This window comes from Eupeodes corollae, chromosome 3, assembly GCF_945859685.1.
Source record: "Eupeodes corollae chromosome 3, idEupCoro1.1, whole genome shotgun sequence".
In the NCBI taxonomy this organism is placed as follows: domain Eukaryota; kingdom Metazoa; phylum Arthropoda; class Insecta; order Diptera; family Syrphidae; genus Eupeodes; species Eupeodes corollae.
The window spans coordinates 20,073,022-20,098,554 of NC_079149.1; the positions used below are offsets into that span (position 1 = coordinate 20,073,022).

General features: G+C 32.8%; 1 protein-coding gene across 1 annotated transcript in view; it reads left to right on the plus strand.

The window, feature by feature from the left end:
* The first annotated feature begins 535 nt into the window (after positions 1 to 535).
* Positions 536 to 25,533, plus strand: part of LOC129952814 (uncharacterized) — a 178,309-nt gene continuing 153,311 nt past the window's right edge. The window contains exon 1 of the mRNA XM_056065660.1: positions 536 to 2,062. Within this exon, the coding sequence (XP_055921635.1) occupies positions 2,017 to 2,062 (46 nt within the window). The 5' untranslated portion in view covers positions 536 to 2,016. The remainder of the gene's footprint in view (positions 2,063 to 25,533) is intronic.

Here is a 25,533-nt window from a genome sequence, read left to right on the forward strand (position 1 = left end):
AAATTCATTAACAATTGCCAATTAAAATCATAAGAAAGCTAATAACTTATATCCATATATCAAAATATCTAAAACATCATTAGTTGTTTTACTTTCTAAAACAACCGCTTATACTTCTTCAAATTGCTTGCAGGATTTGAATACCCCAAGTTGAATAGATATGGTTAAAATTTTCTTGATTTTAAACATCACAGAAATTATTACTTTTCTTTAAAAGTTGTAGTACCTATCAAAACTATTGAGATTGGTTTTAAAATTAACCAAGATGGTCACCATTGCACTTGCGTTTTATTCGTTTATATAGAAATACTTTTCCACCTGAAGTCTCCAACCGAATCTATCCCCGACAACCCCCCATAATTTGTTCCAATTTCAATTCATTTCACATAGCTCCAAACGTCTTAAAAAATACCCCATAGACTTTTTTCAGCGTTCCTCTCTTGTCTTTCCACATAACATGTTCCATACTCCACCATGAGCTACCATAAGACGACGACGACGTTGATTGTCTCACATGGAATCTCCAGCCAAAAAACACAACAGTCTGAGTCAAGCCGTTTGTAGTGAAAGATCGTGCCGTTGAGTTCTCTTGATCATATATCAATATTTCCATTGAGTATGCGCGCTGCCGTATCTATCAGATAAAAAAGTATCTACAAAATTAAAAACAACAACAAAAAGTCTGTGTGTTCTTTTTATCAAATCTATACTATTGTCGTCTCGTCTCTCTGTACCTCAGAAAAGATAACATTTTCTATTGTTTCTTTTGAAGATATCTCGTTAACAATTTATTGTTTGACACCTTTCTACTTTTGTGTCATTTAATTTTTTGTATTTATTTAAATTAAATCAACAACAATACAATAACAACAAATTAAACAGTGCAAAAAGATATACCTACCAACCTACCTTATGACGACTCTTAAGAACGAGTCATACGATATTTCTGAGAATATTTAATTTTTTTCTTTATACGAATCAAGAAACAAGAAAAAAAGTTGATTTTTTGGAATTTCTTAAGCTTAAGTTTTCGCGTGTGGATGTTGTGCTGTGACGTAGGTGCACACTTTTGTGCACTATACTGAAACATGTAATTAGACAGGCGATCGTGTTTCGGAACCGTTATTAAGATCGCAGAAACAAATTATTAAAGTCTACCTATATAAGATACAATTTGCCATAAAGATATTTTTCTTGAAAAAATTGTATAAATTGCATTCTCAAACCTCGGTCGGACTCGGCTAGTTAAGTTTTTCTGTTTTTTTTTAATCTTATCTTAAATGAGGGTATTTATAGGTAACTCGGTGTATGATTACCTGGAGTGTGTTGTGTATATAGAAAATGATTACAGTGTGTGATTTACCTGGGCAGGCTAACCGTCTATTAAGTATCCAATCCATATAAAGTATATCTAAGTGCCTATAGCCTATGTAGCCTATATCTATAACTGGCTTATTAATCTGCTAAACAAAACCGTAGTTAAAGAATAAGAAGAAGAAAAAAAAAAGTTATAATAAGCTATAAGAAGATTGAAATAATAAGAAAACAGCAAACAACAAAGATACATCGTGCAATAAGTGTATCTAAACAATAAGTGATTCACAGTGCATTACACTCTCTAGATATATTCGCGAACCGAAGACCGATCCAAAACCGAACCGGGTTTTCACATTCGTCGCTCGTCGATCGCCGCTGCCGCTTAGTATAGTACGGATACAAGTACGAGAGTATCTGAGTAGGTATAAGGTTTTAATCTTTTCTATGCTGACTTCGCCGGTCTGACTACGACGAGGACTGCCTCAAACGCAGATGGTTTTTACATTATTTTTATGCGCTTCTTGGAAACTTTGGAAACATCTTTCTAAATAAGGAACACATAGAGATCCCATAGTCTCTTCTTGGGCAGCACCAACATCCAGCTTTAGCAAATACTTAAAACCACAATTTCTTCATCCAGTTGTTGCTTCTTTCTCCTCATCATCATCATCAGCATCATCATCATCTTCAGCTTCTAACATGGATATAGAATCAGACGACTCTGAACGCTGGGAGGACTTCTTTGGTATGTTCTTCTTTTCTTGATTTCATTTTTTTATATATATTTTTATTTTATTTCAAAATTTCTGGTTTCCTGATTTTACTGCCTTTGGACTTGTGCCTTCCATTTTATTTTGTTTTTGAAAAATAATCATTGAAGTTCTTTGTGTCTTGTTTCTTTTTCTTAAATTGAACTTATTTGGGGGTATAAGAAGACATTTAAATAATAAACCTCTTTATAACATTTATAAAGAGATGTAGATGTTAATTTATAGATTCAAGTTGTTATGGACATTTGAGGTCGAGGGGAAATACCTAATCGTAGTTACCTACCCTAGAGCCCTGAAAAAAAAAAAAACAAAAACGGAAAACAAGACCAAAAGAAGCCGGCGCGCGATCTTTTAATAATGTGTCTGAAGAGGGTATGAGATTTTTGTATTCTATTTACTTTTTCCATAAAATTAAATTTAATGAATTGATTTTATTGATTATGGAAATAATAGCCAATAATAGCAGTGCTTGTAAACTTTACTTACAAGACTCTTATGAGTTTAACGCCCTCGAGTAGAAACGAAATATTAATTTTATTGACATTTTGATGTTTATTCTTCTTTTTGGAGATTGCAAAAATACTTCCCTTTTGACTGCTATTAGGATAAGTTTTTACCGATAATGTAGAGCATACACATAATAAAGGGTTTTTTCATTCGTTACACAGTAGCTGTCACTTTTGAAGCTTCCATCTTTTGACAATTGACAAGAAAAAACTACGTCATTAATAAAAATAAAAAGATGGACTCTTCGAAACGAACAGACATTTTAAGAAGTTAACAGAAGAAAAGCTTCCGAAATTTCTGGCGCGTATTACAAATAAATTTTCTTTAAATGATAAAGTTGTTTTATTAGTTCATAAAATTTCCAAATAATTCCATTTTCAATCAAATACTTAGAATACAGCATTTTAAAGTTCGATAGCTTGCATAGCTATTTCTGCTGACTTAACTTTCGTCAGCATCGGTTTGTTATTGCTTTCTCATATAAAATTAACATTTTTGACGGGCAATAGGTTAACTGGTGATTTCATGGCTTATCGCAGTGAACAGTGGAAAAACTCTTTAGATCGTTTTGGAGAAAGTAAGATTATTCAATAAAAGTTGTATTCGATGGTTTCCACTGTGAAATTCACAAAATAAATTCTGGTATTAACCAGGGTTCTGTTTTGTCTCCGACTCTCTTCCTGGTGTTTATAAAAGATCTCTTGTCTGACACATCTAATCCATTAAATTGTTTCGCTGACAACAGAATCCTCAGCTTTTCATATTCGTTTCTAGATTCACATCCTATTTCCCAAATGTCAAACTTCAACGGCAGTTGTTCTTAAATTCCTATATCGACAGCATTGGCGATCAGGCTTGAATTTACCAAGCATTCATTCGTCCAAAGCTTGAATATAACTCGCATATCTGGGCAGTAGCCCCAAAAACAAGTATAAATCTTTTGGACAGAATTAAAAATGTATCGATATTTTTACAAACATTGTTTTATCCAATTTTCCAGTTGCATTCCATCCCTTAAACAATCTAGCCGTAACATTCGCACTTCCAGGAATGCTCATCAGTCTACGCATGAACTCAATTTCGGGCTTATTGTCAAGTATAAAGATTTTTTTTTAAACCGAACATCGAGAATGTGGAACGCTTTGTCCAAATCTGTTTTTTTTCCTCCCATTTTGATGTTCAGAACTTTAAGACCAACTTGCACCGGTATCTCCTCTTATATCCTCTCCTGTTTTCCTAGGCTCGCACTGTGTTTAAATATAAACATATAAAGGGTTCAAATAAATCCCTCAGTGAATATCTTAATTTCACTTAAATATTTATGTTAAATTAAATTTTTGTGAAATAATAGAATCCGGTTTAAATCAGCCATAAAATATTTGTTGAAATTTTAAAAATGATAATTTTTAATAATTTTTAACCACCTTGTGTAAAAATAAATAAATTGGGTGGCGCAACAGTCCGTTGGAGAACTAGGGCCTAGTGACTGACAACTCTCAACCATTCCTGTGTGCTAGTACTGTTGTCAAGGATGGAAGGGACCTACAGTTTTAAGCCGAATCCGAACGGCAAGTTTGAGGAAGCACTTTTCATGACAAGAATTACTCTAGAATTTGTCAATTCCTCGCAAGAGGCAGTACCTGTGAAAAAACTTTAGGTGGCATAGGCAGGGATCGAACCCAAGACCTCTCGCATGACAGTCCATCGCACTTACCATCATGCCACGTGTAATCAAATGAAATTGTCATGATTGACATTTGTTTTATTTCTGATAATTTGGATTTAGCTGATTCAGTTGAAAAGTTGTATAATTATAATTATTTTTTTAATATCATTGAAAACTGCGATTCGAAAACAAATTAGCAATTTTTGTAGATTTAAAGCTTTTATTTAAAAAACAAACATTTATTAACTTCATTGTTATTACTTGTGAGAATTGTGAAAACGGTAAAGCGAAACAATTGTAAAATATATTGTATAAATATAAAGTACTTTACATTGAGTGTGAAAAATTAAAAGCTAATTAATTCCAAATACTGGGAAAAATTAAAAAGGAAATAGAGGAATAATCTCAAGGTCGATATCACATTGTAGTAAAATATTCATACCTCTTCATGGTGAATTAAATAAACTATTAAATAAGTTATCGAATTCTGAGTAAGCAGAATTCATTAATATTATCATTTCATATCATTAATATTATTTCATATAAAACGAAATTAATTTAACTGATTCGTTTTCAAAAGACAATAAATTCGATTTATGAAAAACGTTTTTGGACGTGTTCTAAACTCTTGGTAAACAATTTCACGCCCTCAACCTTTAAGGTCATTATTTCTTATTGACAAAAATTCAATTTAGAAAATCATAAGTGCAAGCACTTTGTTTGTTTGGGCAGGGTTGAGGGTTTGAAAATTGATCAAGTACATATTTTTGCAAATTACTCTAATTACGCTATTGTAACTCATGTTATCTTTTACGAAAAAGATGATAATCCTTCCGTCGAAAATTTGGGAATGAAGTGCTTTATTTCAAGAAATGAAATATGTCAATATTTTAATGTGGAGCATGTCGAATTAGTTAATTTTTGGAAAATATTTGTCTAAATTAGTTCCAGAGTAGTACCAAGAACCTTGAAACGATAGGTAAATTATCTAAAAAATATGAAAACATGTCTTCAATTAAATCTTTAGTTATGCTGATCCAAAGTTTATTTCTTCGTCAAGAGGGTGGTTAAAAGACTTAGACTTTTTCTATGTTACCAAAAATGCCATTTTTTTTTGCATTGCCATTACAAACTTCTATTTCTATTTAAAAATATTGAATTTTGTCTTAGAAATATTTTTTGTATGCTAATTGTTAACTAAGTTTTTATAAATTTACATTTGAATATCGTTAAAACCTTTTCTAAGATATCGCATTTGGAAAAGAAAAATTGTGATATTTTTTAAAAATCAAAAAAATTATGTTATTTTTGATCATCAAATATTATTAAGACAGTTAAAGAGGTTGTGCAGAAATAAAAATGATGAAGAACGGTTCATTATTTCATGAGAAAACTTAAAAATAATAGTTCTATGGGGGGTATTCTTCTATAGCAGTACAAATATTTTTTTTTCTTTTGAAAGAATCCAATAATAATGGAGGAAATCGAGGGACCATCTTAATTATCATGTTTGATGAAAATATCGAATTCAAATTTATTTACTAATGCAATAGTTGGCATATACATATATGTATGTATATTCATAGTTTCCATATGACGCAACAGAACTATGACCTAGTGACTTACAACTCTCTACCGTTCCTGTATGAAAGTAATGAAAGTATTGCTATCAGCGATGATGGGGACCTACAAAGAATAATTGCTCACAACATCAACACCTGGCAATGAGCCTTTATTTGATGGCAAGTTCTTACACTTGCTGCCCCAGGCAGCAAAGATTTACTCTCTTTTATTTCGCGAAATGCTTCAAGTGAGTTCCTCTTTCTAACCTACCAAGACATAACACATTCACCTCTTTGTTAACCTTTGGTATTGGCTTATTTCATCTTTATATTGACTTTTTGAGTATTAATAAACCAATACCCTATTCATATAGGATAAACCACAGCCACCACGATACTCTCACACATTATGTTCCTGGAATTAACCAGGAGGCTACAAAATATCCCGTGGTACAACATCTACAGTGGATTGTAATTTAGCCTTTAATCAAGTGACATTTAGGGAAGATAACCCTAGAAGTTGTCACCCGGCTTCTTGTGATGCAATCCGCTAAGCTTTATCTACAATTTATGTACATCATTCCTAAAAATGATTTTTAATTCCAATTCAGGCTTATATTTAAACTTACATGAAATACCGACGACTTATTGTCATTTGACTTGTATATTTACTAATATTTCTAGTTTTGTATAATTTGTATCAGTAAGTCAACCTCTGGCCCAGAGAAAGGAACGACAGTCCTGTGTTTACCAACGATTATAAAATTTAATTTTAGGAAGGAAGTAAACCATAGCTTCTTGCATTCCCCTACAAGTTGAGAATTTACTCAGAAAAATTCTAAGTAGTGCCTTTTTTAATAACTATGAATTGATCAGTATCATTCATCATCGAACTGCACTGATTTCTCTTAATTGTGCCCGAAGGCCACCACGTGAAGGTGCAAGTAAGCGCTTCTTCCTTTCAAATTGAAGAAAAGCATATAGCTTCCCTACATCTTGTATAATTTGTCAACGGCTTATTTGGGAAAGCACTTTCGATTACAAGAACTACTCTTGGAGGATTTGTCATTTCCTCGCAAGCGGCAGTACCCGTAACAAAAAACTTTAGATAGCACAGGCATAGAATTACGCCAGGACCTCTGTCATGACAGTCCTACGCACTAAACATCTAAATTGTTTAAGCTCAAAAATTTAGAGACTGAAAAAAACAAATCCAAAACTTTTTATGAACACAGAGAATTTTTAGGAACTTTCCGTCACGTGTTTAAAATTAAGCCTTTACGCTGGTAAAAATTATAAAAAATATGAATTAAAGTAATCTGAAGTTAGGTGTCTGTAGTACCCGTGGCATGATGGTTAGTGCGTTGGACTGTCATGCCAGAGGTCTTGGGTTCGATTCCTGACCATGCCATTTAAAGTCTTTTCACGGGTATTGCCTCTTGCGTGGAATTGACAAATTCTCCAAGAGAAACTCTTGTCATGAAAAAGTGTTTTCTCAAATTAGCCGTTCGGATTCGGCATATAAACTGTAGGTCCCCTCCATTACTGACAACATTACTCGCGCACAGGAATGGTTGTGTGTTGTAAGTCACTAGGCCCTAGTTCTCAACGGACTGTTGCGCTACCCAATTTATTTTTTTTAAGTTAGGTGTCTATTTTGACTAGACTTAAAGTTCAAAACCACATAGAAATGTGGCAAACTTCATTTTACTCATGGAAGAAATAATATTTGCAATTCCAAATAATTTGTTTGTCCTAGGTTACCCTTCCATGTTTTTGTATAATGTTCATTAGGCCCTTTTAAGAAAATAACAAATTTCCGACAACAATAATTCAATTACTAAATGGCCTTCCTAATAATTAGGATGATTTATCTCTGCCAGATGAATGAGAATTTACCCTTTTTAAAGAAAATCCGTAGTTTCTTCTTTGAAATCACTACAGGCTTTGAAAAATTACCTTAATTTTTAGATATAAATCTTTTGGTTCCCTTACAACCCAAACACACAAAATGGTATCAAGATATAAATTGTGTACCTTTACTCATTAAAGCCCCTTTAAATCCCTAATTTTCGCCTTGAAAGTCTCATAAGCTCTATTCTGTGAGCGATATATGAAATGAAGACCTCCACAATCTCAAAAGTCTTTCCCCATCCCAAGTACCTATACGTACTACACATTGTGGATAACCTCCGCTAACACTTCTTATAGTGGGTGACATTAAGCAATAGCGCACCTCTTCTCCGCCTCCACACATCTTTTGTGTGACTTTTGTCGGCTTTAGAACACACGATCACATAAATTCGATAAGGAATAAAAAAGTAAAGTTTAGGTAAGGTACGTGCATACGTACCCTACACTTTGAGCTGTAGATATACAAAATCTATAGAAACACGACCTGCATTGTGGGATTAAATTTCTTGAATTGGCGACTGCCTACACCGCCACCGTCTTCGTCGTCGTTGTCAAAGTCGTCCATATCGTGTCTTCGATAGGTGTGCGCAATGGTAGCAGACACAGCAAATGATCATCATTGTTCAACGTTCACCAGCCCAGCAATGTAGACAAGATGGCAAGATGCATTATAGGTGGCGCTGCTAGTTGTTTGTTACACAAAACATTGTCACCCTATATACGAAGGTAGGATATCCGTTTGTACATATCTCTCCTTCTCTATCTCACGGTTTCTGTTTCATTCGTTTGAAGAATGACACCCACAATTTCAAATCCGTTGCATATGTCAGTTCAAAAGTCTCTTTTTTTATGCGGGTTGCCCTTGTCTTTTGCGTAGTAGTTATAGTTACCTACGGCCGCGGTGAATGACGGGCGGCGGCGTATAATGAAATCGATATGTCAATCTGACATTTGATGTTGAGTCTTGACATTTCTCTCTCTGTCTTTCTCATTTGTTTATAGAGGTTCGTTTAGTGTTCGGATACAATTTCCGAAGTCGTGATCCCAAGAAATTAAGAAAGTAGATTATATGGGGGTGGTGGACTTCTCGGAGCTGCCATCACCAGATCCGACTCTGCTGTGCGGTACCAAGATCAACCGCCCGCCTTCTGTTAGATTTGCAAAAAATAACAATCAGCCGTCAATTTAAATTAATTTAAATGCATCCACTGGAAATATTTATAAATAGTATAATAAACTTCTGTCAATATACTTAACAGGGTTGCCATGCCCTTAACTTATCTGGATAGCTCAATTTATATTTATTTGTAGCCAAAAAAGTAGCTCAAATAATTGCCCAATAATAGATCAATAACATTATTATTGTTTAATGTTTAATAGGAGAAAGTGAGGTGGCTGTAATTCGAATAATTTATAAATAGCCCAATTTCCGATAAATAGCTTAATCTGGCAACCCTGATACTTATGAATGGAGTGCCTATACAGAAGGTCAGTGAATATCTATACATTTATCGTGAGTAAATTAACATTTGCATGTGAATGCAGTGAATTGAATTCAATTCAAGTTTTGTGTGTACATAGATTGTCGAAGGAGGAATATAAGTGGCGCCTCCTGGATGTCAGAAGGAATGACAGTATGGCATGGCGTGGGGTGAGAGATCGGATTTGGAGAGATGTAATGTAGAGAGTGTGTCTGTGATCGATCGGCTTTTCTTTTGTTTAAATTGCTTTCAATTGTAGTTTTAATTACAATTATTCTCGGTGAAGTTCGACTACTTTACACGGTTTTTTCAACTGCCATAAATCTTAACCTTTAAGGACTGTTTGTTTTGTTTTGGAGTGGTGCATGTGCAGTGCATTGTGCATCAGTGAAAAACCGTGTGCTTCTACTCTCCACTCAGATAAATAACGCAACTTTAATAAAAAAGTAATAAACGTGATATGATTTTCAATTAATTAGGGTAGGGCGGCCTGGCGGATTACAATAAAATGTAAAATATAACTTTTGGTTGATTTTTATTGTGTGATGTCGGTCGTTTTGGTAAACGATTTATCAGTTGGTTTATCATTGACATTTCCTTTGATTTTGTTATTTGTATTTTGTATACCCCTCTGTATTTGAAAATCATGAACGCACCATTCGTATGCAAATGGCGATTGCAGTCTTTTGTGGTTCTCTTTTTGGGCATAGGGTGGAACACACTATAAAGATTGTGAACAACGCAACTTTTGTAAACATGCCAAAAAGAAATACTGGCGCTGCTGCTGGAATTGCTTGATATTATTTTTAAATTGATTAAGTGGATTTTGGTGAGGATTTTTTTTCTGAGAATTGCGTCGAAAAATTTTGATTGAAGATGAATTTTTTAAAGGTCAAGCAGCTGCACAACATGTCGTCATCTATCAAGCAAAAGGAAATCAAATATAATGGATCACCAAGTGTTTTTATGAGGAACATAATTTCTTCAGAATCGAATTCATATTATGACGTAATGATCTATTAAAGATTCTTTATTGTTCCATGGCACAGGAAGCAAGGAGCAATAAATCTTTTGACAGTTCTTTAAAGAATAGATACTACATGTATCAGGGGCTTGTTTGAATTTTTGTGTACCTACATTTTTGGCTCACAAAATGTGACATTTAAATGCCTATGTTATAAAATAAGATAAGAAAAAAACAGGGCAACCGTATTTCATCTTTTTGGAAAATGTTAACATTTGTTAAAATTTTTAGAAAATCCAATTTTTCACAAAAAGTTAAATTCAAAACCAATTACTTCTAATAGGTTCAACGTCTTCAATATCTCGCCAGAAGTTCTTGAAATACAAATTTGGTTTATTGGGAAGTTATCAGCTCAGCGTAAGTCGCATAGGAGATTCTTTAAATAAACAACAATCATACCTTTGAGCCTAATTTAAGGCATACTGTTAAGTACAGTGATTCTATCCATTGGCGTTAGGTCTTTTCGCTCAAAAACATATCCACCGAATCAAAAATGCCATAGGGCACAAAAACAACTTTATTCATTTTTTGTTAGTGTACGAGTTGTACCGAAAACTTTGGAGTTCAAATTTTTAATGTTTTATAACTTTTCAAATAAAAAAAAGCGTTCGGTCTTACTGCCCAAAAATAATAACGCAAAAATATTAAAAATTTCATATCACTCAAAAATCTTATACAAAAGAAAATTTCACAAAGCCCAAAATGTAAAAAATCAATTTCAAAATCAAAATATTATAACGCCCCAATTATCGTCCAAAAGATGTTTAAACATTAAGGTATTCTGACAAAATTATTGTTTATTTAGTGACATTTTAAGTTTTAAATTTTATCGCCCAAACGAAAAATAAGTCAGTACCAAATACATTCAACTTCACACCTACCCCAAAAGCTATAGTGAGCCCAGGCAGGGAGGGCGGTATGCCCCGATAAATACCTCACTATTTATAAGCGTCTCAGAGCCTGCAACCACCCAAACTGTTTGATAAATACAAAATGTTGGCTTTATCATAAAACCCAAAATCAAAATTACTAATATTTGTTTTTTTTTTTAATTTTTCGGCTTTGTGACCAATTTTGCGCTTTATGACATTTTAGGATTTTGGCAAAAAGACCCAAACAAAATAATAATAATAAAACAAAAAATAATAATAATTTAAGATTTATCTAAACAAAAATTTGATTTTGATTGATTAAACAAATATTATTTCAAATTTGGAACAAATTTTGTTTCTAATGGATTTTCCGATTTTGATGAAAATTTTAAGCTTTACCTAACTTTCCGTACCCGTAGCGTGATGGTTAATGCGTTGGACTGTCATGCAAGAGGTCTTGGGTTCAATCCCTGCCTGTGCCACCTAACTTTTTTCACGGGTACTGCATCTTGCGAAGTATTGACAAATCTTCCAAGAGTAATTCTTGTCAGGAAAAAGTGCTTTTTCAAATAAGCCGTTCGGATTCGGCATAAAAACTGTAGGTCCCTTCCATCTCTGACAACATTACTCGCACACATAAATGGTTGAGAGTTGTTAGTCACTATTCCCTGGCTCTCAACGGACTGTTGCACCACATAATTTATTTAATTTATTAACTTTCTATTCACAGGCGTTAATTGTTTTAAACGCAACAATAGTTAGCTGAAGTTACTTCTTTCAACTCATTAATCAGACTTCTTCACTTTTGGAACTCAGGATTTAATTTTTTAAAGTCTATTTTAAGCCTTTTTGTTGTGGTGATATGTTTTTTGTCGTTTAAATTTACGGCATTCTTTCAAAAGGTCTCAAATTAATGATTTTTTTTCACATGCTAAATGATTTTATTTTAAGTATTTCTTTGACCGAATTTGACTACCTGAATGGAACACCCTTTTAAGTGTGGAGAATGAGAGAGAGAATCACAATAGAACCTCTTTTCCAATTGAATTGATTATAACGATTGTTTGCTTCATTTAACAATTATAAGTTCTCTTATAACCAACTTCAAAATTCATCTACCCGGCCTATCCAAATTCAATGAATGGAAACCTTAACCTTTTTTCAAGGACTTAATTGCAGACAGATTGATGTGGGTCAACGATTTTTCTTATATTTATCTTTTCTCTCTCTTGCATCTTCAACACGCATAAACTCAAGACTTAAAGCAAATTCACAATAAAATTCAACATTCGCATTGCATCGCATATTCGTACCACTCGTAGGAAAAGAAAAACAAGAAAAATAATTTAAAAAACATAAGAAAAATATTGATTTAATTTTCACCTCTGCATGCACGAGACATGGCATAACACACACCAGACTTTTAAAACGTCGTGGGCTCGTTCAGCATCCATTCAACTTAAAAATAAAGACAACAACATTCAAAGACCGAACATCACGCAAAACCGCCTTCTGTCATTTTCGTGTGATCGGTAAAGAGAGGAGGTGTTCAAAAATCAAAAATAAAATAAAAACAAACAAACACAAAATTCAAAATGATCTTCTGTATAATCTAAGTAACGTACATATGTGAGAAAAAGTACCTACCTAGCCGTAAGATGGCGCAAATTGAAGTAATACTTAACCTTCAAATGTCAACGACTGTCTGAAGTAGTTCAATTAACTTACAGTGTAGGTACCACGCTACGCATTATACATTTACGCAATTAACGCAACCATCAGAGCATTTAAGCAATAAAAGACGATTTACCTGTAGGTAAGCTAGGTCTAGGTACTTATACGTTATACCTTAGCTATGTTCAGTGGCCCATACCTATAGGAGGAAGAGCTTAAATAAAATGCGAAATCTGGTTCTTATAAACTGCCCTTGTCTTAATGCTGAGTTTATAAAATAAATAAAGAATACGAAAATATATTAAGCTGTCAAAGTCCACAAATTGTACCTGGGCTTGCATACCCCGACTTCTTATTTGATATCGTTTATAGCTATGCAATAAAGTTGTTGTGGTTAGACAGGTTTCTTTTTTTTCTTTGGTTGGTGTCTTCTCTTGAATTGATGAAGCTCTAGAAACTAAAGAAGGAAGAAAACTCACAAAAATATGCCAAAAACCGGGCTGTAAAATGATAACCACCAAAATCTACATATATCATATTTGTCAGTCGGTTATTTGATGACAAATTAAAAAAAAAAACAGCAGTAAACATATGCAATCCAAGCGGAAACTTAAAATGACCTCAAGAAAACAAACAAACCCAAAAATTAAGCAAATTCATTTGACAGCTCAAGTGACTTTGGTAAAGTATTATGCACGAAATGTCACCTTCTTCAAGTGAAGATAGGAATGTGAAACAATTTCGGGAAATCACCCAAAAAGTCGTAAGTAGATATTTACGTTTATAATACACAAAAATTCCAAACAATTTTAGAAAGCCACCAACAAAATATGAAGAGAAGAAGATACAAACATTCCATCGAGGTGGTTGGTATCTTATTATAACCTGACATTCCAAAAAAGAAATAGTCCTACCCGCAAAGTTGGAGATTCAATAATTTTTGATAAATTTAATCCGATGTAATTTTAAGCTATGGGTTTTGAAAAAAAATCCTATCAGGTTATATTTCTCACTTTTAATAAAAAATATGAACTTTGACAGAAATTTGGACTACAGCTGTCAAAATTTGAAATTTGTATAAGGTTAACTTGAAAAATGTATGCAACATTTAAAAAACAAGCATTTTTTCAGACTTTTTTAGTGAGTTCTCAAAATGTTATACATCAGGGAAAATGATAATGGCAAGATATGAAAAGAAGAGTTTTAAGGGTATGAGTTCCTAGTTTTGATATCTTTTAAGAAATTGTATGCAATTTCAGGAATTTTCTTTAGAAAAAGTTGTGCACATTTTTAACGTCTAACATTTTGACATTTCTCGATTTTGTCACTACAATTTTATTAAAAACATCTGCATTTAAAAGCAATATATTACAATGATCACATGAATTGTAAGTTAACATTATTTTCAATTCTTAATTTGATATTTAAGAAAACAAAGTTTACAACACAAAATAAAGATAAACATATTTTCATTCGTCAAATTTGTATGGAAAATAAGTAAATGAGTAACATTAAGACGTCAATACCTCTTGTCCTTCGTGCATTTGTCCTTGAAAACCCATTCACACCTTCTGGGCATAGAGTCAATTAGTTTTTGACATATTTTGCGAAGGTGTTACGTACCATTGTTCGCTATGATCTATTTTTCAAATCTTTCACAAAATGTTCTATGGGATTTAAATCTGGTGATTGTCTGAAAGCCATAGCAAAACTGACATATTCTTTTTTTCTAACCACCTTGTCCCGACGTAAGCAGTGAGTTTGAGGTCATTATCCTGCTCGTATGTCCACACTAATGGCAGATTATCTTCTGAAAATGGAAGGAGTTAGGTTTCTTTGTTCATAATATTTTTGATCCAAAGGACAGGGCCCAGGGCGCCACAATTATTTGGCCAACAAATCCACCAACTCAAAATAAATGATTCTATTCAAGAATTATATAGAAAACGAAATAAGTTTAGCAGGCAGTAACAGAAAATCAAGTTTGATTTTACTCTCCATTCCTTTGAAATTCCCCTTCTCAACATCTTAAACTTCTGGCAACATGAATCTTTAATCTTTTCGTTCTAGTCTACAATTCTGCACACATGTTGACTTAAACAAATACAAATTTGTCCCAAGATGATTCATTTGTCTCAGATCATTTAAAAAAATGGTAGAACTCGGGAAAGGGATATACTTATATTTTATCAATTTTATCAGGAAATATTTTCCCTTCCCGGGATCAAGTTTGGCGAATTTATTGATATAATGGGAAAACAAGTACAAACAATAAAAATTTTAGATCGGCATTGTCTCTAATTATTGACAGTACACCCGACCTTTCATATATCGACCCGTTCACTTTTGTAATTCGGTGTGTTACAAATTTTTTTCCCATCGAAAGGTTCTTAAAATGTGCGAATTTGCTACCTTTGTGCCTTGTGTAGCACATTCTCTTAACTTAGTAGGTCTTCATACGGCCGCTTGTGTTGAGGAGGCAACAAGTTTCTTTCAAGTGGTTCAAGAAATATACAACTCTTTTTCTGCTTCTACCCATCATCGTTTTAATAAATTGAAAGTATGTTTAGGTTCACATACAGTTCTTAAAAGCCTTTCTGAAACAAGATGGTCTACACGAGCTGATGCAGTTAACGTGCTCCTTCATGGTTATAAGCAAATTACTGAAGCCTTGACATCTATCTCTAGAGATCCAGAGCAAGCTCCAGACATAAAAAATGAAGCCCTAAGCCTGCCTAAGAAAATGTCAAAACTAGAGTTTCTCATTTTAGCAGAAGTTTAGAGCACAGTATTAAAAAGAATTCATAAAACCAGCAAGAGCCTTAAAAAAGAAACAATAACTATTGACGTTGCTGCCAATTTGCTTTGTTATTTCATAAATGATATAAGGGAGAATTTTGATAAATTTGAAGCGTGTGCCAAAATATAGAATCCGTAAGCTTATTATAAAGACTTATTGCAACGAGAAATAGTACGAAGCTGGCGTGTCATATATTTTGATAGTCCTGCAACATCCGTCCTGCTAATTGCGAAAGAAAAGTTTAAAATATCAACTCTTTTTCCAATTATTGACACTATTACTTTGCAATTAAAAATACGAACCAATGGCTATCAAGAAATGAATGCATTGTTTGTCTTTTTGTTGATTGCAATATTTGACTTCAGTGGAGTTGAAAAATTCTTGCGAACAGTTTTTAAAAAACCATAGAGATGTTAATGCAGAAGAACTTGAGGTAGAATTCTTGCACCTCGTACATTATTTAAAAGAATTTAATAAAGATTATATGAAGATCTTATTACAATGTCAAAATTGTACAGTCTAACTACAGTGGATGAAATTGGGAACACATTTCCAAATGTAGAAACTGCATGTAGAATTTGTTTATCTTTGATGGTTTCAAACTGCAGTTGAGAGCGTTCAGTTTCGAAATTGAACAGGATAAAAACGAGCTTCGAAGCACAATGCTACAAGATAGACTAAACAGCTTGACAATTTTATCAATTGAAAATGCATTACTGCAGAAAATTGAATTTGATGACTTAATTCGTGATTTTGCAACCGAAAAAGTCAGAAAAATATGCCTTCAATAATATTTTATTGTATATATATACAAAAAAAAAGACAAATCAAAACAAATATAAAGAAATAAACTTACATGCATTTTAAAATCATTTTTTTTACCTAAAGAATTAAAAACAAAAATATGTTATAAGGAAAACGACCCCGCTAACATGCCTCACCGTCTTTATGGTGGATTTAGTTCTTCAGTCCTTTTCCTACTAACATAAATCCAGCCATCAGATCCAGACAAATTTATGTTGGCTTCGTCACCGTACAAAATATTTGTCCAGTATTTTGGACACCCTGATGTTTGAATGAAGTTTGCGAATTCAATTGAAATTTCTTAGCTATTCTTCCGAAGTATACAAAAACGACTTTAAAATAAAATCAGTATGAGTTTTTGGTTATAAGCAAATATCTCACAAAGCAATAATTAAAAATTGGTAAATATCAAATCAAATATTTTGAGAACAAATCAGAAAATTTATAAATAATTTTATATTATAAAAAATCACTGTTATTTTAACAGTTTAACACCTTAAATATTCATTGTATATACTTTCCATAGTTCCTTAAACTACAATTAATAAAATTGAGGATTGTAGAAAAATTAAATTAAAGTAGTAATTAAAATTTCCAAAATTCTTAAGATCGCCCTAATTTTTACCACTTGATTAAAATTTATTTTTAAAAGTGGCAACAAGCAAATCTTTCTAATATTTTGATAAATCTAAACTAACTTTCTTCTATTAATTTGACAGATGTCAAAAAATAAATTCATACCAAGCAACTTTACCGTTCAGACTGTATCGCTCATGGTTAAATACCTGAAAATTCAAAAATGTTGAATTGTTGTATTACTCAATAACGAACGGAATCATATGTTGTGCTTGCCTTCGACTTATTATTATTATTATCGTCTTCTATTGTGAAAGACAAAGGTTGTTATAAAAGATACCAAAACAGCAAAAAAAGATACAAAATACCAAAAACAAAAACAGTCTCCAGCAGGGAGCCAGATGATTGCTTCTGGCTTTAAAAATTTAACAAAAAATAAGAAAAAGACCCGAAAGACCGTCGTCGTCCGTAGTTGATGACGTCAAGGTGAGGCATTTGAATTGATCAATATCTTAAATCGTCATCACTATCATCATTATGGCAAACGATCATGAAATTAAATGAGATTTTTGTGTTTTACTAAATAAAATTATTTTCGAAGGCTTCTACATCATGAGTAGGTTAGGTACATAAAATAATACTTGTAGTTGGCTAAAGAAGAACACTTGAAAATGATTCATTGAATGTTTTTATTTTTTTCGTAGAATAAAACAAAAATTATAAAACAAGGATTGATGGATTTTGTGCCGGGTGTCGGTTTTCGGTTTTTGATGGTGTGTAGGTAGATGATGTTTTGATAGAACTGGATTGATGTTTTTAGAAGTCCTTTTTTTCATTAATGGATTGTGGTTTTGGTTTTTGGGTGTAGAAAAGAAAATGTATGTAATAAAAAATTAAGGTTGAGCGCAATTATGGATTGAATGAATCATAATACATTTTTGAAACAAAAGGTTCTTTGTTTGTTTCAGTTTTTATTTACAACGCAATACACATTTTGTGTACTTACGGTGGCAGGCTTATACGAGATAAAATGTTTAAATTGATCTTGTTTGATTACAGAAAAAGGGTAGAGTAATGCGTTGAAGGCAACATTCACCATTCACATTGTTATTAATAAATTTAAGTATAACAGTAAATGACAGAAGAATACTGAACAAATTGTAGAGTCTAGGAAAATTAGATACTAAAATATTATTATTTGATTGTGAAAGGGATTCAAGTACACCGTCTTGAAAATTATTCGAAAACTATAGGTATTTTTGAAAAAGTTGTACATACACTTTGCATGTCATGTAATTTTGTACAAAAGAGGTTATACAGCTAGTTTCCCAAAATCGAGTGAAATGATATCGAAATCTAAATTGAAAATCTAATGAAATTGTTTTCAGGGTTCTATCATTTCATCGATTTCATAACTTCGAATATTTTTCGAAATCACTTCAAGTGAAATTTAAGCAGCTGACATATGCATACAGGTTTATTTACTTAATCACCAACTGAATACGGTCGAAATCAATAAGTTCGAAAAAAATTAAATCGATATCCATAGATGACAATTTCAGAAATTCAGTTTGTATTTTGAATCGATCTGAATCTCATTTCGTTCGAGTGAAAGTGAAATGTAGAACCTAGCTAATACCTTTTTTTTATACAGTTCATAGATTTGAAGAACAACTGCCAGAAAGAATATGTTAAAAAATTTGATGAATCAATATTTTTGGGTAGGAAAACTTATATTTGCATTACAATACATTTTTTTTCAAATTAACTTTTTATCATGCAAATCGGATTCCCTTCAACCCTTCAAAAACTTTTGCTTCTTTTCAAAATAAGGTAACTATTTTCTTTAATTCTATACCAAAACTCAGTTTTATTCAATCTTTTTTTGAATTGATTTGTAACACAAAAAGACACCAAATAAGATGATTTGAAACATAAAAAGGTTTTTTAATTATGGAAGTATTTTAGGCAAACATTTTACAATTTCACTCTTAAAGCGATTTGAAATACAAAATAGAATGTTTCAAACCACAGTAACTGGATAAATTGAAGGTATCAAGTCTCAAACTGTTTCAAAAAGTTAAGACATGTTTGCAGTACTTATATAAAGTAGGTCATCCTAGTACTCCGTTTAAGATTTTATAAAGTCGACTTGAAGAGAGGTAAATTTATATCAAAATAAGGGCGTAGAATTTCTTGCATTACAGGACAATTGGCAATAAAAATGTCTCCATTTTTGTCAACGAGGCCACTTGAATATCGAACACTCTTGACTTGTTTCTTATCTCTGGCTCTGACAAGTACTCTATTAGAGTTCTCTCTTTCCTACGCACACATGACCATTATGTTTCTCGTGTCAACAATCTCCAGTTAAAAAAGATCTCCTAGGGGAAACCTTTGGCGATACGAAAAAAAAAACTGGGACTGTCTTAATAGTAATAATTTCAAGATATTTAACTGGTTACTTTGTTTCCTCGATAGTGACGTTGGTGCCAGGACCGATATGATCACAAGTTTGATTCCCCTGGAAATGAGAACTTTTATCCCGAAAAAGTTTAAGGGCATACCTAAGAAAAACGCATGATTCGATGCCAGCTGTAAGAGACTATAAAGGCCAAAGAAGAAAGGTTCCATTGCTATAAAGCCAACCCTACTAAGGAAAGTCGGAAAAAATTCAAATACAGATAGTCCTGGAACACCTACATATATTCGACGGACCAAATTTATACATAACCAAAAATTACAGCAAAACATACTGCAATGTTCTAAAAGCAGTACAAGTTTTTGGTCATTTGTAAAAAATACGATTAATTTTTCCTTTTACTTGGTTCAATGAACTTCATTTTCAGCTCTTTAGAGAAAACTAATTTCTTTGCTAGGCAGTTCGCCGCTAATTCAACGCTGTCAGTGAGTGTTACGACTCACTTTGACTTAATGGTAATTAATTGCCAGCTCATGAAATACCTCGAAGATCAAAAGATTTCTTAATGAGCTACAGTACGGCTTTTGCAGCAGTGCGTCCACTGGTGAGAAGGTGCTCTGGATAGATGCTTCGTATCTATTTTTGACATCTACAAATATGTCCTGCCCTCAAACGTTTGACTCCATAAGTGATAGATGAACTTTAAAGGAATGGGCTTTTTCATTCCATTCCTTGAACGAAGGAGATTGTATTTGCCAAAGTCTTACCATGATGATCTTGTGCAAACTTTTTCAACTTCTTTTTATCACCCTTATCAAATAATTAAAGTTGGTTTTTAGATGTTGTATGTTCCGTATAGCATACTTTAAGGTTATTTAATTTATTCTGAATAAGCGTTTGAAGGAATATCTCTGCACCATTTCAAACACCTTAAAGAACACATAAACAAAAACCGAGGAACCATATCATATACGTTCATGGACCATTGCACGAAAAACACCGCGTTTTGACAAAAGATCGATAACCATAAAGAACTTAGACCAAATTATGTTAAAAGCCAGTTCGGAATCAATGCTTTCTTGTTTGGCGTGCTTAGAAAAATGAAGCTTATGTGCAATTTTAACATCTCGGTACTTAAAATCTAGCAAACCTTCAATATTCACATTATTGAGTGATCAATATTTTTCGGGTTGCCTTCTCTTTTCATGCGCTTCAAAAAATCATCACCTTAGTCTTGCTTGTAATAATGACTAACCCCCATTTCTCACAAAAGGTATACAGCTTGTTGTACATAGATTGGGACTACATCACAAATTTCATAAATAAGTAAAGCAAAAAGTAATGGACTTAAAATGCAGCTTTGAGGAACACCTGTCCATCTATTAAACCAATCTTAGAAAATCCTTCCATTCCATATTGATTCTCTCGATGAAACAAGAACGTTTAAGTACATCATCAAGAATTTCAGGGCCAATCATAGGGTTGAGAGCTTGTACATTTGAGCTTGCCTATATTTATCTTGTCGAATTCTGCAGAAAGCGACTAGAAATTCAGTTTTGGTTGCAAAGAAGATAGAGACTTAGTGATCTAAACCTTTAACAATTTCGGTTGTGAGTGTAATAGTAGTAATATATAGCAGACCAAAAATTCCACAACCACTTTTGTCTTATAACTCAAAGGTTTCTGTAAGAAGACAGAGCCTATTAAGACATTCCACATTCACGTAGTACGGCTAAAGAACAAATCTATGTACTTCACATACCTTCAGCTGAAATTGGGCTTGAAAGTTAACTAATGGGCATTTCTATAAAAGGTATAACTACCTTTAAATTGTTTCAGGGGATTAATACTACTAGCTTTTTCACTAGAGCAAAGTTCCTTAAAATAAAGGTTAAGATTAAGTATGAGGTATAAATGTTCGAGTGACAGAAGTGAATCAGTGATGTTATTATCACCATAAGCCTCTGTTATTAACATTTTCTGTACCTCGTTCTTATTCAACAAAATTTCCAAAAACCCGAAGTTATTTGACCTGGTTAATAAAATTAAAATTGATACTATTAACCCCAGCGTGAATCTAAAACAGTATGTGGCTTTTGATTAATAAATTTTCTTATGATACACATTTACAATATCGATTGATAATTCCATGGACATCATCAATATAAAAATGTTGACCTTTACAAAAATAAAATATAAATATCAGAATTTTTTTTATAGGTCTAATAAACCTTCAGACAAAAATCATAAAAAAATGTTGCATGCCACACGCAGTGTCGCATAGTCTATATTCATGTCGAACAAATTCATGGTGGTTATGATTATGATCATCATCATAATAAAATTAAATGTTCCAAAAAGACAGATGAAAAAAGGTGCAGTTTTGAATACAAAATTTCTGAAAAATTATTGTAATTTAAATAAAAAATTAGACTTAATCCCGTATATGACACTATTCCATTAATTTTTAAGAATTTAAATTTAAGTTGTCAGTTTGATTGGATTTGAATTTAATTTCAATTTACTTTGAAGTTAATCAGAGATGTTAATTTACACAACATGTGAGAATATTTATACCCTCAAAAGCCATAAATAACCTAAATTCTTCTCAAAATTAAACCTTAATCATATCAATGAAAGAAAAGAGTATACAAGATATGCTCGTATGTATCTTGAAGAGCTACTCTTTTAAAAGTAAACACTTTTTAATCAAAAGAGTTAACAATTTTCTTTTAAAAGTTCCGCTGCAGTAGCACTTAAAAATTCAATTCTGTAAGAGCCAACAAGTTCATCTTTGTTGGTGGCATAAAGTTAGAAGAATCAACGGCTGTATTTTATGTTGAACAACGAGCAAGGCCTTTATTTCAATCTAAGTATTCGCAATCTCAAATTAAACATTTCAAGAGGAGGCAAAATTGTCATTTAACTTAATGAATTTTATTTTGTAGAAAAAACGATAAGTTTTTTAAGTAAAATTCTCACATATGTCTTGTTTTTCTAGTTGTAACCAAAACGGAAAGAAATTCAAAACGACCAGTGTGATGTACATAATAAAGAAGGGCTATAGGGATGATAAGACTTCACATTGTAAATTAATAGTTTGTTCAAAAACTTGCTTGCCACATTGAACCTTGTTTGATGGACTAAGTCTTCAAATTTTTCAATTTTGAGCTAAGCTCGATATGAGTTAGATTCGACTCAATTTAGCATTTTGGCTTTGCAGTTTTATTTTCATGGTCTTAAGGCCCTTTCTTATGCATTTTTTTAGAAACTTTCTTTAGGAATTAAATTTAAAAAATTGTTTAACTTCTTTTTCTCACATTTCGAACAAATCTCTCTCAAAAAGGCATTTAAATATTATTCTTAGGAGGTATTGCTTTTCAAAACTCTAAAAATACACACTTTCATGAAGTTGTTTACCCTTGACGTGTTTAAAGTTAAAAGACAGTACGAGCTTCAAGAAAAAAGGGAAGTCTTAAGGAGGAGATACTGGTCTTAAAGTTTTGAATATGAAAATGAGAGGGAAAACATAGTGGGGAACAGCATTCCACATTCTCGATGTGTGGTTTAAGAAAGAATCTCTATACTTGATAGTAAGCTTAGGAGCATTCCTGGAAGTGCGAATATTATGGCTAGATTGTTTAAGGGGTGAAATGCAACTGGCTAAACAGAACACTGTTTGTAAAAATAATGGTAAAACAACGAAAGGTAAGAAACATTGCAACGGTGTTCGAGTGATGTAAATGATGTGGTCAAAGTTTTATCGGAAGCTTAGGAGAGTTAAATTCAATTTTTGGATGAATGAAGGCTTTGTTAATTTCAAAATCAAAAGGGGTTTTTATTTCTTCCATTTTTGAAAAAATTACAAGCAACTAGCAGCATTTTTGACACTGCCGAATATATGATCATTCTATAACAGTTGATAGGGAGTGCTAAAAGTTGATTAGATTCCTCGATGCAAGTGAGCTACGCTTTAACGACAAGGGACAGCATTAAGTTTTTGAAGAATTTAAATATAAATGGTTAAAAGTTCCCCATGGGAAATTGTTGTACAGATCAGAATTTAATGAACATAACACACGTGACCATTAAAGTTCCACATCCAAATGACAGGGATGTAATTCTATAAACGAATATGAAAATCTGACTAACTGTTTTCAGCGAAACAGTATAATGAATTAGAATCGGCAGGCAAGAGATCCTTTATGAATATAAGGAAAAGTGTTGGAGACAAAATGGAGCCCTGGGGCACACCATTTTTTATTTTATGAATTTCAGACTTGAAACCATCGAATAAAACTTGTATTGAACGGTTGGAAAAGAAGTTTCTAATCCAACAGATTAGAAATTCATCAATAACAACAACACAAATTTACATACGATAAAACAGATTGGTTTCAAACTCTATCAAATGCCTTTGAAGTATCAAGTGTAATAAGCTTTCTTTCTCCAAAATTATGTTGAGATTTGTTAATGTGTTCGGTGAGATAACCCATCAAATCACCGGTGGTGTTCCTATTGCTACGAAAACCATACTTCTGGTCTTTAAGAATTTTTCGTTCTTCGAGATATTTCTTAAGTTTAAAATTTATCAAAGTTTCCATGAACTTGAAAAGAAGCTACCTAAGTGCAATTGGAAAATAGTGAGGGGGTGAGAAGGTACAGGCTAGACAAATTTTGTTATCAATCCACTATGAATGAGACGAAAAAGAGAAGAACATCTCTTCAGAAAATTAGTGAGGATACAATCTGGGTCCAGCGGATTTGTATAAGTCAAGATCTTTTTTTCTTACAGAAATCTTAAAAAACGCTAAAGTCATTGAATATAAAAATAATGTTGAACAAGCAGTGTTTTTACAATTTCTGAACTTCGACTCTACCTATGTAGAGCCATCGCCTTTTTTCTCACTATCAAGATTAAATCCCTCCCTGAATGGGTTTAAATAGCAATAGAAAATCATCGTTTATGGATACCAACATTACGTTTGATGCATTTTCTTCCAAAGAATATAGTTTCTTCTTTAAGCGTATAGAACTTTGAACCCGATCTGTCAGAGTCGTGCCCACACGTCCATTTTACCACGACGACGACGACTATAACTATGACGATGACTTGAACCTGGCCCCTGCCTACAGAGATTGAAGCCATATAAAAAGCGTGCTGCGCGCAGCGCAAATAAAAACACACCACACCCGTCTGTCCAAAACAAAAATTCATACAGTTCGTCGTGTATGACTTGAGCGGGATTGAAGAGAAGTGGGGTGGTGTGGATGGAAGGGAATTTGTTGAAGACCCCAAATGGGAAAATTAAAAAGAAAAAAAATTGAAAACATGAACAAAATACTTGAACTCAGATGCCCTCTCACATGTTCTATCAATTACACACATCTTCTTCTTCTTCTTCGTATATTAAATGAATTACGGAACGGATAAGAAAAATATGTAATAAAAAAAACCTGATTGCAACGCGTCCAAATGAATGGTTGGCTTTCATCGTTCGTTGGCTTACATGAGAGCTCGTGACACCACCCAGGCCCAAGTAATCCACATTTCAAACCAGAGGAAGAAGAAGAACCATGGAAAAGATACAATATCTAAGGAGGAGGTATGTGCATAGGTACGGCATACATCACACATCTCAGATAGTAGGTCATGATGTTGTGGATTCTTCTTCTGCTTCTTCTCATTCTCGGTTTATTATTCTGTGGATGTTATTTAAACTTTAAATTACATTTTTATATTTTTTATTACACGATATACCTCAAGTCTGTGTGTCAATTCTGTCAAGACCGGGATTGTATGACCGGGATAGGTATATGAGGAAGAATAAAAATGATGATTGCGGGGGAGTCTTGGAGACAATAATTCCAAACACTAAAGGGCACACTCCCATTATTCTCTGATCGAAAAAAAAACCCAACACAAAAATGAAGATAATAATTTTAACGCCACTCTTCCAAAATATCATTCCAAAGGTGTGTGCAGGCATGCAAGCTGTCCGAATTTTGAATGACTTGAAAATAAATTTAAAAAACACCATATTCTAGATTATGTGTATCTCTAGCGTGGGATTAAATTTATTTAGCTCAGGAAAATTTATTTAAACAAGATAAACGGCCAGTGAACAAGGCATACAAATTAAA